Here is a 13385-nt window from a genome sequence, read left to right as displayed (position 1 = left end):
TCTGGTGTCATTCTGACAGACTGCAGTATCACAAAACAAAACAAAACTAAAATGAATTAAAAGCTGAACAAGATCAAATTTCCTAAAATGAAAAAAAAAAGTACCCATCTTTGACAATCATACATATTTTTCAAACAATAGCAGGCCTTCTTGATTTCAAGACCCATGAGGCAATACACTGAAAAGAGGGACACTACGAAACAGGAATGAGGACGAGCATTGACAGGAGAGTGAAGGAAGGGAAATAATACACTACACACTTCAGTTGTGTTTCAGATTGAAGGAGCTGTAGAAGCATGCAAACAAATCCATATACGATACACTACATCTACTTAGAAAAAAAAAAAAAGAAAAAAAAAACAAAAGGAGAGTGCAGATGCTCAACTCTACATGCAGAGAAGATAAAAGAAAAGAATGCCATCGAAGTGAATCATGAAGAAAGAAAAAAATGGACAGAAAAAAACAACAACTAGTCCTGCCTGGAACTGCTTCATGCAACAACAGACAGTGACTGTAACTATGACAGCTGGAGAAAAACACAAGACAGATTCTTCAATGAGTTCTGGCGCTTGAGTGTCCACAAGGCAGAGGGGGGCGGAGGGGTGGGGTTTGGGGGGGAGGGGGCACGGGTAAGGAAAGGAGAGGAGGGAGGCGTGACAATGACAGAATCCAGATGCAGCATCCACATCAGAGAGGCTTTGTGGATATGAGTGGAAAAGAGAATGGCACGGATGACACAGAGGCTTTGTGTATATGAGTGGAAAAGAGAATGGCATGGATGACACAGAGGCTTTGTGTATATGAGTGGAAAAGAGAATGGCATGGATGACAGAGAGTTTTTGTGGATATGAGTGGAAAAGAGAATGGCAAGAATGACAGAGGCTTTGTGTACATGAGTGGAAAAGAGAATGGCAAGGATGACAGAGGCTTTGTGTACATGAGTGGAAAAGAGAATGGCATGGATGACAGAGAGGCTTTGTGTATATGAGTGGAAAAGAGAATGGCAAGGATGACAGAGAGGTTTTGTGTACATGAGTGGAAAAGAGAAAGGCATGGATGACAGAGGCTTTGTGGATATGAGTGGAAAGGAGAATGGCAAGGATGACAGAGAGGTTTTGTGTACATGAGTGGAAAAGAGAAAGGCATGGATGACAGAGGCTTTGTGGATATGAGTGGAAAGGAGAATGGCAAGGATGACAGAGAGGTTTTGTGTACATGAGTGGAAAAGAGAAAGGCATGGATGACAGAGGCTTTGTGGATATGAGTGGAAAGGAGAATGGCAAGGATGACAGAGAGGTTTTGTGTACATGAGTGGAAAAGAGAAAGGCATGGATGACAGAGGCTTTGTGGATATGAGTGGAAAGGAGAATGGCAAGGATGACAGAGAGGTTTTGTGTACATGAGTGGAAAAGAGAAAGGCATGGATGACAGAGGCTTTGTGGATATGAGTGGAAAAGAGAATGGCAAGAATGACAGAGGCTTTGTGTACATGTGTGGAAAGGAGAATGGCATGGATGACAGAGGCTTTGTGGATATGAGTGGAAAGGAGAATGGCAAGGATGACAGAGAGGTTTTGTGGATATGAGTGGAAAGGAGAATGGCATGGATGACTGAGAGGCTTTGTGGATATGAGTGGAAAGGAGAATGGCACGAATGACATAGAGGCTTTGTGGATATGTGTGGAAAGGAGAAAGGCAAGGATGACAGAGGCTTTGTGGATATGAGTGGAAAGGAGAATGGCATGGATGACAGAGGCTTTGTGTACATGAGTGGAAAAGAGAATGGCATGGATAACAGAGGCTTTGTGTACATGAGTGGAAAAGAGAATGGCAAGGATGACAGAGAGGTTTTGTGTACATGAGTGGAAAAGAGAATGGCAAGGATGACAGAGAGGTTTTGTGTACATGAGTGGAAAAGAGAATGGCATGGATGACAGACACTCTGTGGATACGAGGGGAAAGAGAATGGCATGGATGACAGACACTCTGTGGATACGAGGGGAAAGAGAATGGCATGGATGACAGACACTCTGTGGATACGAGGGGAAAGGGAATGGCACGGATGACAGACACTCTGTGGATACGAGGGGAAAGAGAATGGCACGGATGACACACTCTGTGGATACGAGGGGAAAGAGAATGGCATTGATGACACACTCTGTGGATACGAGGGGAAAGGGAATGGCACGGATGACAGACACTCTGTGGATACGAGGGGAAAGAGAATGGCATTGATGACACACTCTGTGGATACGAGGGGAAAGAGAATGGCATTGATGACACACTCTGTGGATACGAGGGGAAAGAGAATGGCATTGATGACACACTCTGTGGATACGAGGGGAAAGAGAATGGCATTGATGACACACTCTGTGGATACGAGGGGAAAGAGAATGGCATTGATGACACACTCTGTGGATACGAGGGGAAAGGGAATGGCACGGATGACAGACACTCTGTGGATAAGAGGGGAAAGAGAATGGCATTGATGACACACTCTGTGGATACGAGGGGAAAGAGAATGGCATTGATGACACACTCTGTGGATACGAGGGGAAAGAGAATGGCATTGATGACACTCTGTGGATACGAGGGGAAAGAAAATGGCATTGATGACACACTCTGTGGATACGAGGGGAAAGAGAATGGCATTGATGACAGACACTCTGTGGATAAGAGGGGAAAGGGAATGGCATGGATGACAGACACTGTGTGGATAAGAGGGGAAAGAGAATGGCATGGATGACAGACACTCTGTGGATAAGAGGGGAAAGGGAATGGCACGGATGACAGACAGGCTTTGTGGATACGAGGGGAAAGAGAATGGCATGGATGACAGACACTGTGTGGATACGAGGGGAAAGAGAATGGCATGGATAACAGACACTGTGTGGATAAGAGGGGAAAGAGAATGGCATGGATGACAGACACTCTGTGGATACGAGGGGAAAGAGAATGGCACGGATGACACACTCTGTGGATAAGAGGGGAAAAGACGACAGCCAGTTACCTCCTGTTGGTTGGGATGGAGTGGTGACAGAGTGTCCTCGACCTGTTTTAAGTTGTACAGTGTGTGTGCTTTATTGGTTATAGAACAATGCAGACACAGGGAAATGAATGAATCATGTGAGATTTCTCAACTGCAGGAGTTGTTTGTGTAACGGTGGGTGGGCTCTTTACTCTTTGTCAGAGTGTCCCTGATTTTATTTTCTGGGTGTGTGTTGTTTTTTTTATTAAAATGATGAACTTCAGTTGTGTGTGTGTGTGTGTGTGTGTACGCGCGTGTGTGCATGCATGCATGTGTGCATGTGTGTGTGTGTGTGTGCATGGTCTCAGTGATCGTTATCCATGTTAATACATATCTTTTCTCTCTAAATGCTCCATATTCCTCAGTCAGTTATCTCAATCTCCATTACAGCTGGAAACTGTGATGGTTCAGTCATTTATGTATGTAAATATTTCTAAAAAAAAAAAAACAGCAAAATGTTCTCTCTTCTTCCAGCCTCTCCCAAACACACACACACACACACAAACACACATTTGCACACACACAAACTCACACACACACACACTTACCACTGTCAACATCAGCCAGCAAGTCGAGGGTGTCGCTGCGAACACTTCCAAGCAGACTACCACCATGCCTCTTCTCACGGAAACTCAGTCGGGACACAGGGCGAGGGTAACGACCGTCTGAACCAGAAATAAGAACAAAATTCTACTGAACAAGGTGAAGAGAAAGGAAAGATTAATGCCCACCCACTCCACTGGTGTTTTTTTAAATTTTATTTTAATGCAATAAAAAATGCATATCAGTTATATATTTATTTATCTTATCATTTTTTCATATGTTATTTTATTCATTCATTTCATATTTTAAGTCCCACCACTCCATTGTTAGTTGGGGCTTTGTTTTGTTTCTTTTTCTCAGTACACCCCAACGTCCAATCATTCACCAATACATACACACTTTCACACACCCATTGTTTAAATGTGTATGTATGTGTGTTGTAATGAACGAACGTGTACATGTCTAAATAAACTCATAGTGAACAGATAATATACCAGCGAGAAGAAGAAGAAGAGATGGAAAGAAACAAAACAGGAGAATAAGGAGGAGAAGGACAAGGTGGAGGTGGTGGATTCGGAAGGAGATGGTGATTCAAGAAACAGTTTGAACAGACTGATACAGTATATGGTGTGTGTGTGTGTGTGTGTGTGTGTGTGTGTGTGTGTGTGTGTGTGTGTGTGTGTGTGTGTGTGTGTGTGTGTGTGTGTGTGTGTCTGTGTGTCTGTCTGTCTGTCTGTGTCTCTATCTGCGTCTGTGTGTACATATACCTATACATACAAAAAACAAAAAAACAAACAAACAAACAAAAAATCATAAAAGGTGAAGTTTATGTCTGCAAGAAAAACAGGTACATTTGTGATGACATGAACATGTGCATCTTCAGATATCACACACATACAACACACAACACAACACAGCGACACACACACACACACACATACACACAAACACACACTCTCACATATACACACACACACACAAAAAAAACCCACTCACACATACACACACAGAGAAAACACACACACACACACACACTTTCTCACACACACACACTTTCACACACACACACACACACATACACACACTATGTACACACACACACACACCTTTTACACACGAACACACACACGCACACAACCTCACACACACACACGCACACACACTGTATCCATCCATCCATCCATCACAGTACATCAGACAAACCAGCTTACTCTCTGAGATGTCTTCCAGTTTCTTGCGTTTTTCCTCTTCTTCATCGGCGGGATCATTCTCCTCTGTCACCTTCAGGAAAACCTGTCACCAGCGGAATACACTTCATTTATATGTAGTTGTACCCCAGATTGTGTGTGTGTGTGTGTGTGTGGGGGGGGGGTTAATATGTGTTTGTGTGTGAGTATGTGTTTGTGTGTGTGTGTGTTTGTGTGTGTGTGTGTCTGTGTGTGCATGTGTGTATGTGTGCATGTGCGTGAAAATCAGAATCAGAATCAGAATCAATTTTTAAGTCAATTAAACCTGAACAAGGTTTATAAGACACGCATGCAAAGTTACATGAAACCACACACATTGACATTTCCCAAACAGCCCCACAAGTTTGTTTTCCAGTATTAGCTGACTGGGTTTAATAATATTTGGATGGTATTTTTTAATTTTTTGTATTAATTCTGTTCTAATATCTTTGTATAATTTGCAGTCATATAAGAAATAATATTCATCCTCTACTGTTTGACATTGTAAACAAAGTCTCCTTGTGTGTTTGTGTGCGTATGAGTCTCTGTGAATGTGTGTGTGTGTGTGTGTGTGTGTGTGTGTGTGTGGTGTGTGTGTGTGTGATGTGTGTGTGTGTGGTGTGTGTGTGTGTGTGTGTGTGTGTGTGTGTGTGTGTGTGTGTGTGTGTGTGTGTGTGTGTGTGTGTGTGTGGTTATCCCTAAAAGCAAAGTATGGCTTACTATATGGCAGGGTAAAAAATGATAAAACCTGTAAAATTCCACTTGGAGATACAACAAGGGGACTGCCAATCACCAGTACAGAAAGGAATGAATACAGAATTACAGAATACTTTATCAAACTCAACAAGAAAAAATTCTTGTGTGTTGTATGCTATGCAAACAAGGCATGAGAAACACAGTCACTCAGGATGAATAAGTCTAAGACATAAAACGCTGAAATGCTATGTTGGTGTGTGAACCTCTCGTATAACAATCACAATCATACTCATGTTAACGATCACACTATTTTCACAGTCAATCAGTGTGAATAAAAGAAGATGAAAAAACAACAACCGAAGCTTACCTACAAAATTAATGTTAATCAATCTAACACACAATAATCACACAATAGTCACACCCTTGGTTTGTTGACTGTGGTCGCAGCCAGGTTCAGTATGAAAATGCTGTAGCCAGCTGAATCAAAGCAAAATTATCACCAAGGCTTGCCACTAACTGTCTTTACATTTACACTGCACCACAGCATCTGTTGTCAGTCAACAGGCTGAGGAGGAGGAAGTTGCAGTTGTCTTTGCTGCGTACAGCAGATCTTGAAGGGAGTCACACATAACCACACACACACACTCATACACACATACTCATACACAAACTAACAGAGACTCATACACACACAAACACACACAAACTGTGTCAATCTTGGTCAAACTGTCACACATCTACACACATACACACACATACACACTCACACACACATACACAGACACACACACCCATACAGACAAACATACAGCATCAATCCTGGTCAAACAGTTACACATCCACACACACACACACACACACAAACACATCCCCCCATTTTCCACCCCCCACCCCCAACCTTCCCCCCCGGCTCCCCACACCCACCTCTTCCAGACTGGTGTCGGAGATGCCGTAACTGGAGATGCCGAGGACTTGGTGCATCTTCTCCAGCTCTGCGAAGAGGGCGGTCATCTGGCCCGACTTGGCCGCGCTGTCTGGCAGCTGGAAGCACACCTCCATGCTGTTGTCCTCCACCAGCCGCGCCTCCGGGATGAACTTCTGCAGGAACGCCTTCAGCCGGTACAGCGAGAAACCTGGGACACACACACACACACACACAGACACCTCCCTACTGTCAGTTTTAGGAGGGATGGTGGTGGATTTGGGGTGGTGGGGTGGGGGTGGAGTATGTGTGTAGGGGGAAGGTGTGTGACGTTGGATTCGGGGATGCGTAATGTTGGAATGTAGGGTGGGGGTGTTGGGGGGCGGGGGACCGGGGGGTTTGGGATGGTGTGTGTGTGTGTGTGTGTGTGTGTGTGTGTGTGTGTGTGTGTGTGTGTGTGTGCAATGGTTGAGGGAGGGAGTGTAATACTGGATGGTGGGTGTGTGTGCTGGTCTGTACGGGGGTGATACTGGAATGGTAGGGGGGTGCGGTGAAGGTGTAATGTTGGAAGGTGAGATGTGTATGTGTGTGATGGTGTACAGGGGGTGATGTTAGAATGGGGGGAAGGTGTAATGGTGGGGGTCAGGTGTGTATGTAGTATGGTGGGTGGGGTGTAATAGTGTGTGTATGGGAGGGATTGGGAGGGATGTTGGAATGGAGGTGGTGTGATGGTGTGATGCTGGGGGGGTGGAGGGAAGGGAAGGTGAGATATTCGAAGGGGAGGGAGGTGTGATGGTGAATGTTTGGGGGGTGGGGTGATATCAGCTGCTTCATTTTTCAAAAAAATGAACTGATTACAATGACCCACAATCAACATTCCATGGGCTGCTACACATATCCTAACAATGACAGACACACAGAACATTACCACACATCCTAACAATGACAGAAACACAGGAGATTACTACACATCCTGATAATGACAGACACATACTGACATAGGACATTACCACACATCCTAACAATGACAGACACACAGAACATTACCACACATCCTAACAATGACAGACACACAGGACATTACCACACATCCTGACAATGACAAACACATAGGACATTACCACACATCCTGACAATGACAGACACACAGGACATTACCACATATCCTAACAATGACAGACACACAGGACATTACCACACATCCTGACAATGACAGAAACACAGGACATTACCACACATCCTGATAATGACAGGCACATAGGACATTACCACACATCCTAACAATGACAGATACATAGGACATTACCACACATCCTGACAATGACAGACACACAGAACATTACCACACATCCTAACAATGACAGACACACAGGACATTACCACACATCCTGACAATGACAGACACATAGGACATTACCACACATCCTGACAATGACAGACACACAGAACATTACCACACATCCTGACAATGACAGACACACAGGACATTACCACACATCCTAACAATGACAGACACATAGGACATTACCACACATCCTGACAATGACAGACACACAGGACATTACCACACACTCTAACAATGACAGACACACAGAACATTACTACACATCCTGACAATGACAGACACACAGAACATTACCACACATCCTGACAATGACAGACACACAGGACATTACTACACATCCTGACAATGACAGACACACAGAACATTACCACACATCCTGACAATGACAGACACACATAACATTACCACACATCCTAACAATGACAGACACATAGGACATTACCACACATCCTGACAATGACAGACACACAGAACATTACCACACATCCTAACATTGACAGACACACAGAACATTACCACACATCCTGACAATGACAGACACGCAGAACATTACCACACATCCTGATAATGACAGGCACACAGAACATTACCACACATCCTGATAATGACAGACATACAGAGCATTACCACACATCCTGACAATGACAGACACACAGGACATTACCACACATCCTAACAATGACAGACACACAGGACATTACCACACATCCTGACAATGACAGACACACAGGACATTACCACACATCCTAACAATGACAGACACACAGAACACACCACACATCCTGACAATGACAGACACACAGGACACACCACACATCCTGACAATGACAGACACACAGGACATTACCACACATCCTAACAATGACAGACACACAGAGCATTACCACACATCCTGACAATGACAGACACACAGGACATTACCACACATCCTAACAATGACAGACACACAGAGCATTACCACACATCCTAACAATGACAGACACACAGAACATTACCACACATCCTGACAATGACAGACACACAGAACATTACCACACATCCTGACAATGACAGACACACAGAACATTACCACACATCCTGACAATGACAGACACACAGAACATTACCACACATCCTAACAATGACAGACACACAGGACATTACCACACATCCTGATAATGACAGACACACAGAACATTACCACACATCCTAACAATGACAGACACACAGGACATTACCACACACTCTAACAATGACAGACACACAGAACATTACCACACATCCTGACAATGACAGACACACAGAACATTACCACACATCCTGACAATGACAGACACACAGAACATTACCAGGCAGAAAATCAGTGGCAGAGGGAGTTGAAGGTAGATCCTCTAATCCAATGCTGTCCTCATAACCCTCATCCTCCAAAGCTGGCTGTTGACACAATATGAGTATAAAACGGTGATAATGATGATGGCAACAATATCAACAACAATAATAGTAACAATCTACATAATCATTATCATAATAACAATCAGTGTTTTTCACCTTTTAAAAAGAAACTGAAAACTCACTTTTTCCAACTTCTCCTCCCATGATGTGTATTAACGAGTGTTTTTGCTTTCTGTGCTTATTGATATTTTTGGGGAAGGGGTATGACTGTTTTTAAATTTTGTACTTTGAGATGTGCATTTCTAGTGTACTGTGATGTGTATACAACTGGCTTTAAGAGATGGAATACAATTTTTTTTAAATTGATTTTTTGCTGTTTTTTGTATGTTTGTTTGTATTATGAGTGAAATAGTACTTGTCAATGTGTATATTAAGTGATTGAACGAATGAGCCTACTTCTTGTTTTTGACATCACTCTTTTTGTATTTATTGGATATGTGTAAATGATGAACGTATGTAATGTTTCAATGCCCCCGGGGGACACAAGAAATAAAATCCTTGCCTTGCCTTGCCTTGATTTTAAATATTGTGACATGGTTTAAATGTATTGTGATACTGGGAGTAGTTTCTAGTATTGTGATATGATTTTTTAAGTATTATCATAAAACACTGATATTGGATTTAAGTATTGTGATATGATATGTACATTATTTGGGTATAATGATGTGTGATATGTATGGCGAGTGTTGTGTAGTCTATGATGATTTTTTGTTGTTTTTGTTGTTGGTGTGTTTGTGTATACATTTGTGTTTGTGTGTTTGGTTGGCTGTGTGTGTGTGTGTGTGTGTGTGTGTGTGTGTGTGTGTGTGTGTGTGTGTGTGTGTGCGCGCGCGTGCGCGCGCGAGCACGCGCACGCACGCGCGTCTGTGTATAAATTAGTGCTTGTGTGTTTGGTAGGCTGTCTTTCATTTCAGTGTTTAAATGCATGTTTTAAACGTTGGTTTTCCATTGTACACAGCGCAACAAAGCATGTTTTACATGGAAAAGTGCTTCATAAATAAAAAATAATCATTATCATTATCATGATTACTATCATCATTATCATTATTATTATAATCATGATTATCATCATGACCATCACATCCACAAAAACAGAAATGCCTCATGCCTCACAACTATCACATCCACCAAACATCAACAAGCACAACACTACCATCACATCCACCAAACAGAAACAAGCTCAACACTACCATCACATCCACCAAACAGAAACAAGCGCAACACTACCATCACATCCACCAAACAGAAACAAGCACAACACTACTATCACATCCACCAAACAGAAACAAGCTCAACACTACTATCACATCCACCAAACAGAAACAAGCACAACACTACCATCACATCCACCAAACAGAAACAAGAGAAACAAGCACAACACTACCATCACATCCACCAAACAGAAACAAGCTCAACACTACCATCACATCCACCAAACAGAAACAAGCTCAACACTACCATCACATCCACCAAACAGAAACAAGCTCAACACTACCATCACATCCACCAAACAGAAACAAGCACAACACTACCATCACATCCACCAAACAGAAACAAGCACAACACTACCATCACATCCACCAAACAGAAACAAGCTCAACACTACCATCACATCCACCAAACAGAAACACTACCATCACATCCACCAAACAGAAACACTACTATCACATCCACCAAACAGAAACAAGCACAACACTACCATCACATCCACCAAACAGAAACAAGCTCAACACTACCATCACATCCACCAAACAGAAACAAGCTCAACACTACCATCACATCCACCAAACAGAAACAAGCACAACACTACCATCACATCCACCAAACAGAAACAAGCACAACACTACCATTGCATCCACCAAACAGAAACAAGCACAACACTACCATCACATCCACCAAACAGAAACAAGCACAACACTACCATCACATCCACCAAACAGAAACAAGCACAACACTACCATCACATCCACCAAACAGAAACAAGCACAACACTACCATCACATCCACAGTGGTGCGGGTGCTCTGGGAGGTGCTGGGCCGATCTCCCAGCAGCGTCTCATCGTAGAGCTCCGACAGCTTGAACGGTTTCTCCTTCCCCTTCTCCTTCAGGTCGACCGCTGAGGCCCTGGCAGTGTCCCCCTCGCTGCGAACCAAGGTGAGGTAGTAGCCGCTGCCAAAGCGGTTCTTGAGGAAGAGGCTGGTGCCGATGGCGCACAGCTTGCCGTGAGAGATGATGGCGATGCGGTCACCCAGCACGTCAGCCTCATCCATGTGGTGTGTCGACAGGATGATCGTGCGACCTGCCAAATCCAATCAAAGCACAGCTTATAGCAGTTCAGTTCAGTTCAGTTCAGTTACTCAAGGAGGCGTCACTGCGTTCGGACAAATCCATATGCCCTACACCACATCTGCTAAGCAGATGCCTGACCAGCAGTGTAACTCAACATGCTTAGTCAGGCCTTGAGAAAAAAAGAAAAAGAAAAAAAAAACATAAACAAATAAACACATACATCATTAGAGAGAAGGAAGGTAACAGAGACACAACCAGCCTGCTGACTCACCTTTCCTCAGCTTCAACAGCAGTTCCCAGATAGATCGACGAGCATAGGGATCGACCCCGGCAGTCGGCTCATCCAGGATGACGGTGCGAGAGCCGCCAACAAAGGCAATGGCAACAGACAGCTTCCTCTTCATGCCGCCTGTGGGAGAAAGACATGGTCAGTGTTGGTTGATTTTCTTTCTTTTTTTGTTGTTCAAAAAATATCAATCATACGACGGGAGGAATTACTTGGGAATGAATATCAGAGAACACAACAGACTCCCCATCCCCCTTCTCCCACTCCCATATACTGACCTGTTCCCCCCATCCCCACTCTTGTCCTCCATAAAGCCCTTAATTAACCCTTTCAGTGCCAACCCTATTCTAGGGTGAAAACTACTTGCCAAGGGATTTTTGGTCACAAAGGATGTTACTTTAAAAAAATAAAAATTCCAGCATACAAACTGCTGAAAGAAAGTATATATAACCTCTCCTTTTTTAAAAGGAAAGGAAAACAAACACACTAACCAACTGTGACAATTTCATATAAGTTTAACGATTGTGTGATGGGAAAAATTCCTACAATGACACAGACAGAGACTGCCATCCTGGGGCACTGTTTTTTTCAAGACACAGGAAAGGGGATGGAAATTTCCGTCCAGCCAGGGGGCACTCATGAGGCTGAACAGCGTACAGACCCCTCCAACCCCCCCCACCCACCCCAAACCCACCCGCCCCTCTCCCCTGATCCCCCCACCACCCAAAACTGACCTGACAGGTTGCGAGACTGCTCCTTGCGTTTGTGGGGCAGCCCCACGTCTTTGATCATCTGACCGATCTCCTGCTTCACCTCTCTCTCGCTCTGCCCCTTGAGGCGGGAGTAGAACCAGATGTGCTCCTCCACTGTCAGCCTGCCCACCACACCACAACCATTAACAACAATGTCATGAATCTGACTTGGTGTTGTCGTTTTATTTTTTCTTATTCTTCTTCTTCAGCGTTCCCAGGCCATGTTCAGACGGTCAGTCATTTTTTCTGATAAAATGCAGCCTCCCCCCAGCGCCCCCACTACCCTTCCCCACCCCTCAATTTCATGCAGATTCATGGAGCATGTTTTTATTATTATTATTTTTTTATTATTTGTGTTTGGTGATACTGTTTGTTTACTTTATAGAATGTGTTGTTTCCCCTTCAAATTGCATGCAAGTTCACAGAACGCTTTGTTGTTTTTATTTTTGTTAGATGGGCGCAATATCCGAGTGGCTGGACTTTCAATCTGAGGATCCCGGGTTTGAATCTCGGTGATGGTACCTGGTGGATAAAGGGTGGAGATTTTTCTGATCTCCCAGGTCAACATATGTGCGGACCTGCCAGTGTCTGAACCCCCTCTGTGTGTATCCGCAAGCAGAAGATCAAATACACACGTTAAAGATCCTGTAATCCATGTCAGCGTTCAGTGGGTTATGGAAACAAGAACATACTCAGCATACACACCCCTGAAAGCGGAGTATGACTGCCTACATGGCAGGGAAAAAAAAAGGTCATACATGTAAAAAAAAAAAAAAAGCCCACTTGTGTACATACAAGTGAACGTGAGAGTTGCAGCCCACAACCAGCAGCAGAAGAAGATATGTTACTTTAGTGTTTTCATGAAGA

At 43.7% G+C, this 13385-nt stretch overlaps 1 protein-coding gene across 1 annotated transcript in view; it reads right to left on the bottom strand.

Annotated features, from left to right (window-relative positions):
- The window catches only part of LOC143279832 (phospholipid-transporting ATPase ABCA1-like), a 92789-nt gene that overhangs the window by 31869 nt on the left and 47535 nt on the right, over positions 1–13385 (bottom strand). The window contains 7 exon segments of the mRNA XM_076584063.1: positions 3576–3692; positions 4782–4863; positions 6417–6625; positions 9088–9172; positions 11186–11490; positions 11752–11889; positions 12501–12640. Coding sequence (XP_076440178.1) covers positions 3576–3692; positions 4782–4863; positions 6417–6625; positions 9088–9172; positions 11186–11490; positions 11752–11889; positions 12501–12640 — 1076 coding nt within the window.

This window comes from Babylonia areolata, chromosome 3 (assembly GCF_041734735.1).
Source record: "Babylonia areolata isolate BAREFJ2019XMU chromosome 3, ASM4173473v1, whole genome shotgun sequence".
In the NCBI taxonomy this organism is placed as follows: Eukaryota; Metazoa; Mollusca; class Gastropoda; order Neogastropoda; family Buccinidae; genus Babylonia; species Babylonia areolata.
Note: the sequence above shows the minus strand (reverse complement) of the source record. Positions and strands in the feature narration are given on the sequence as shown.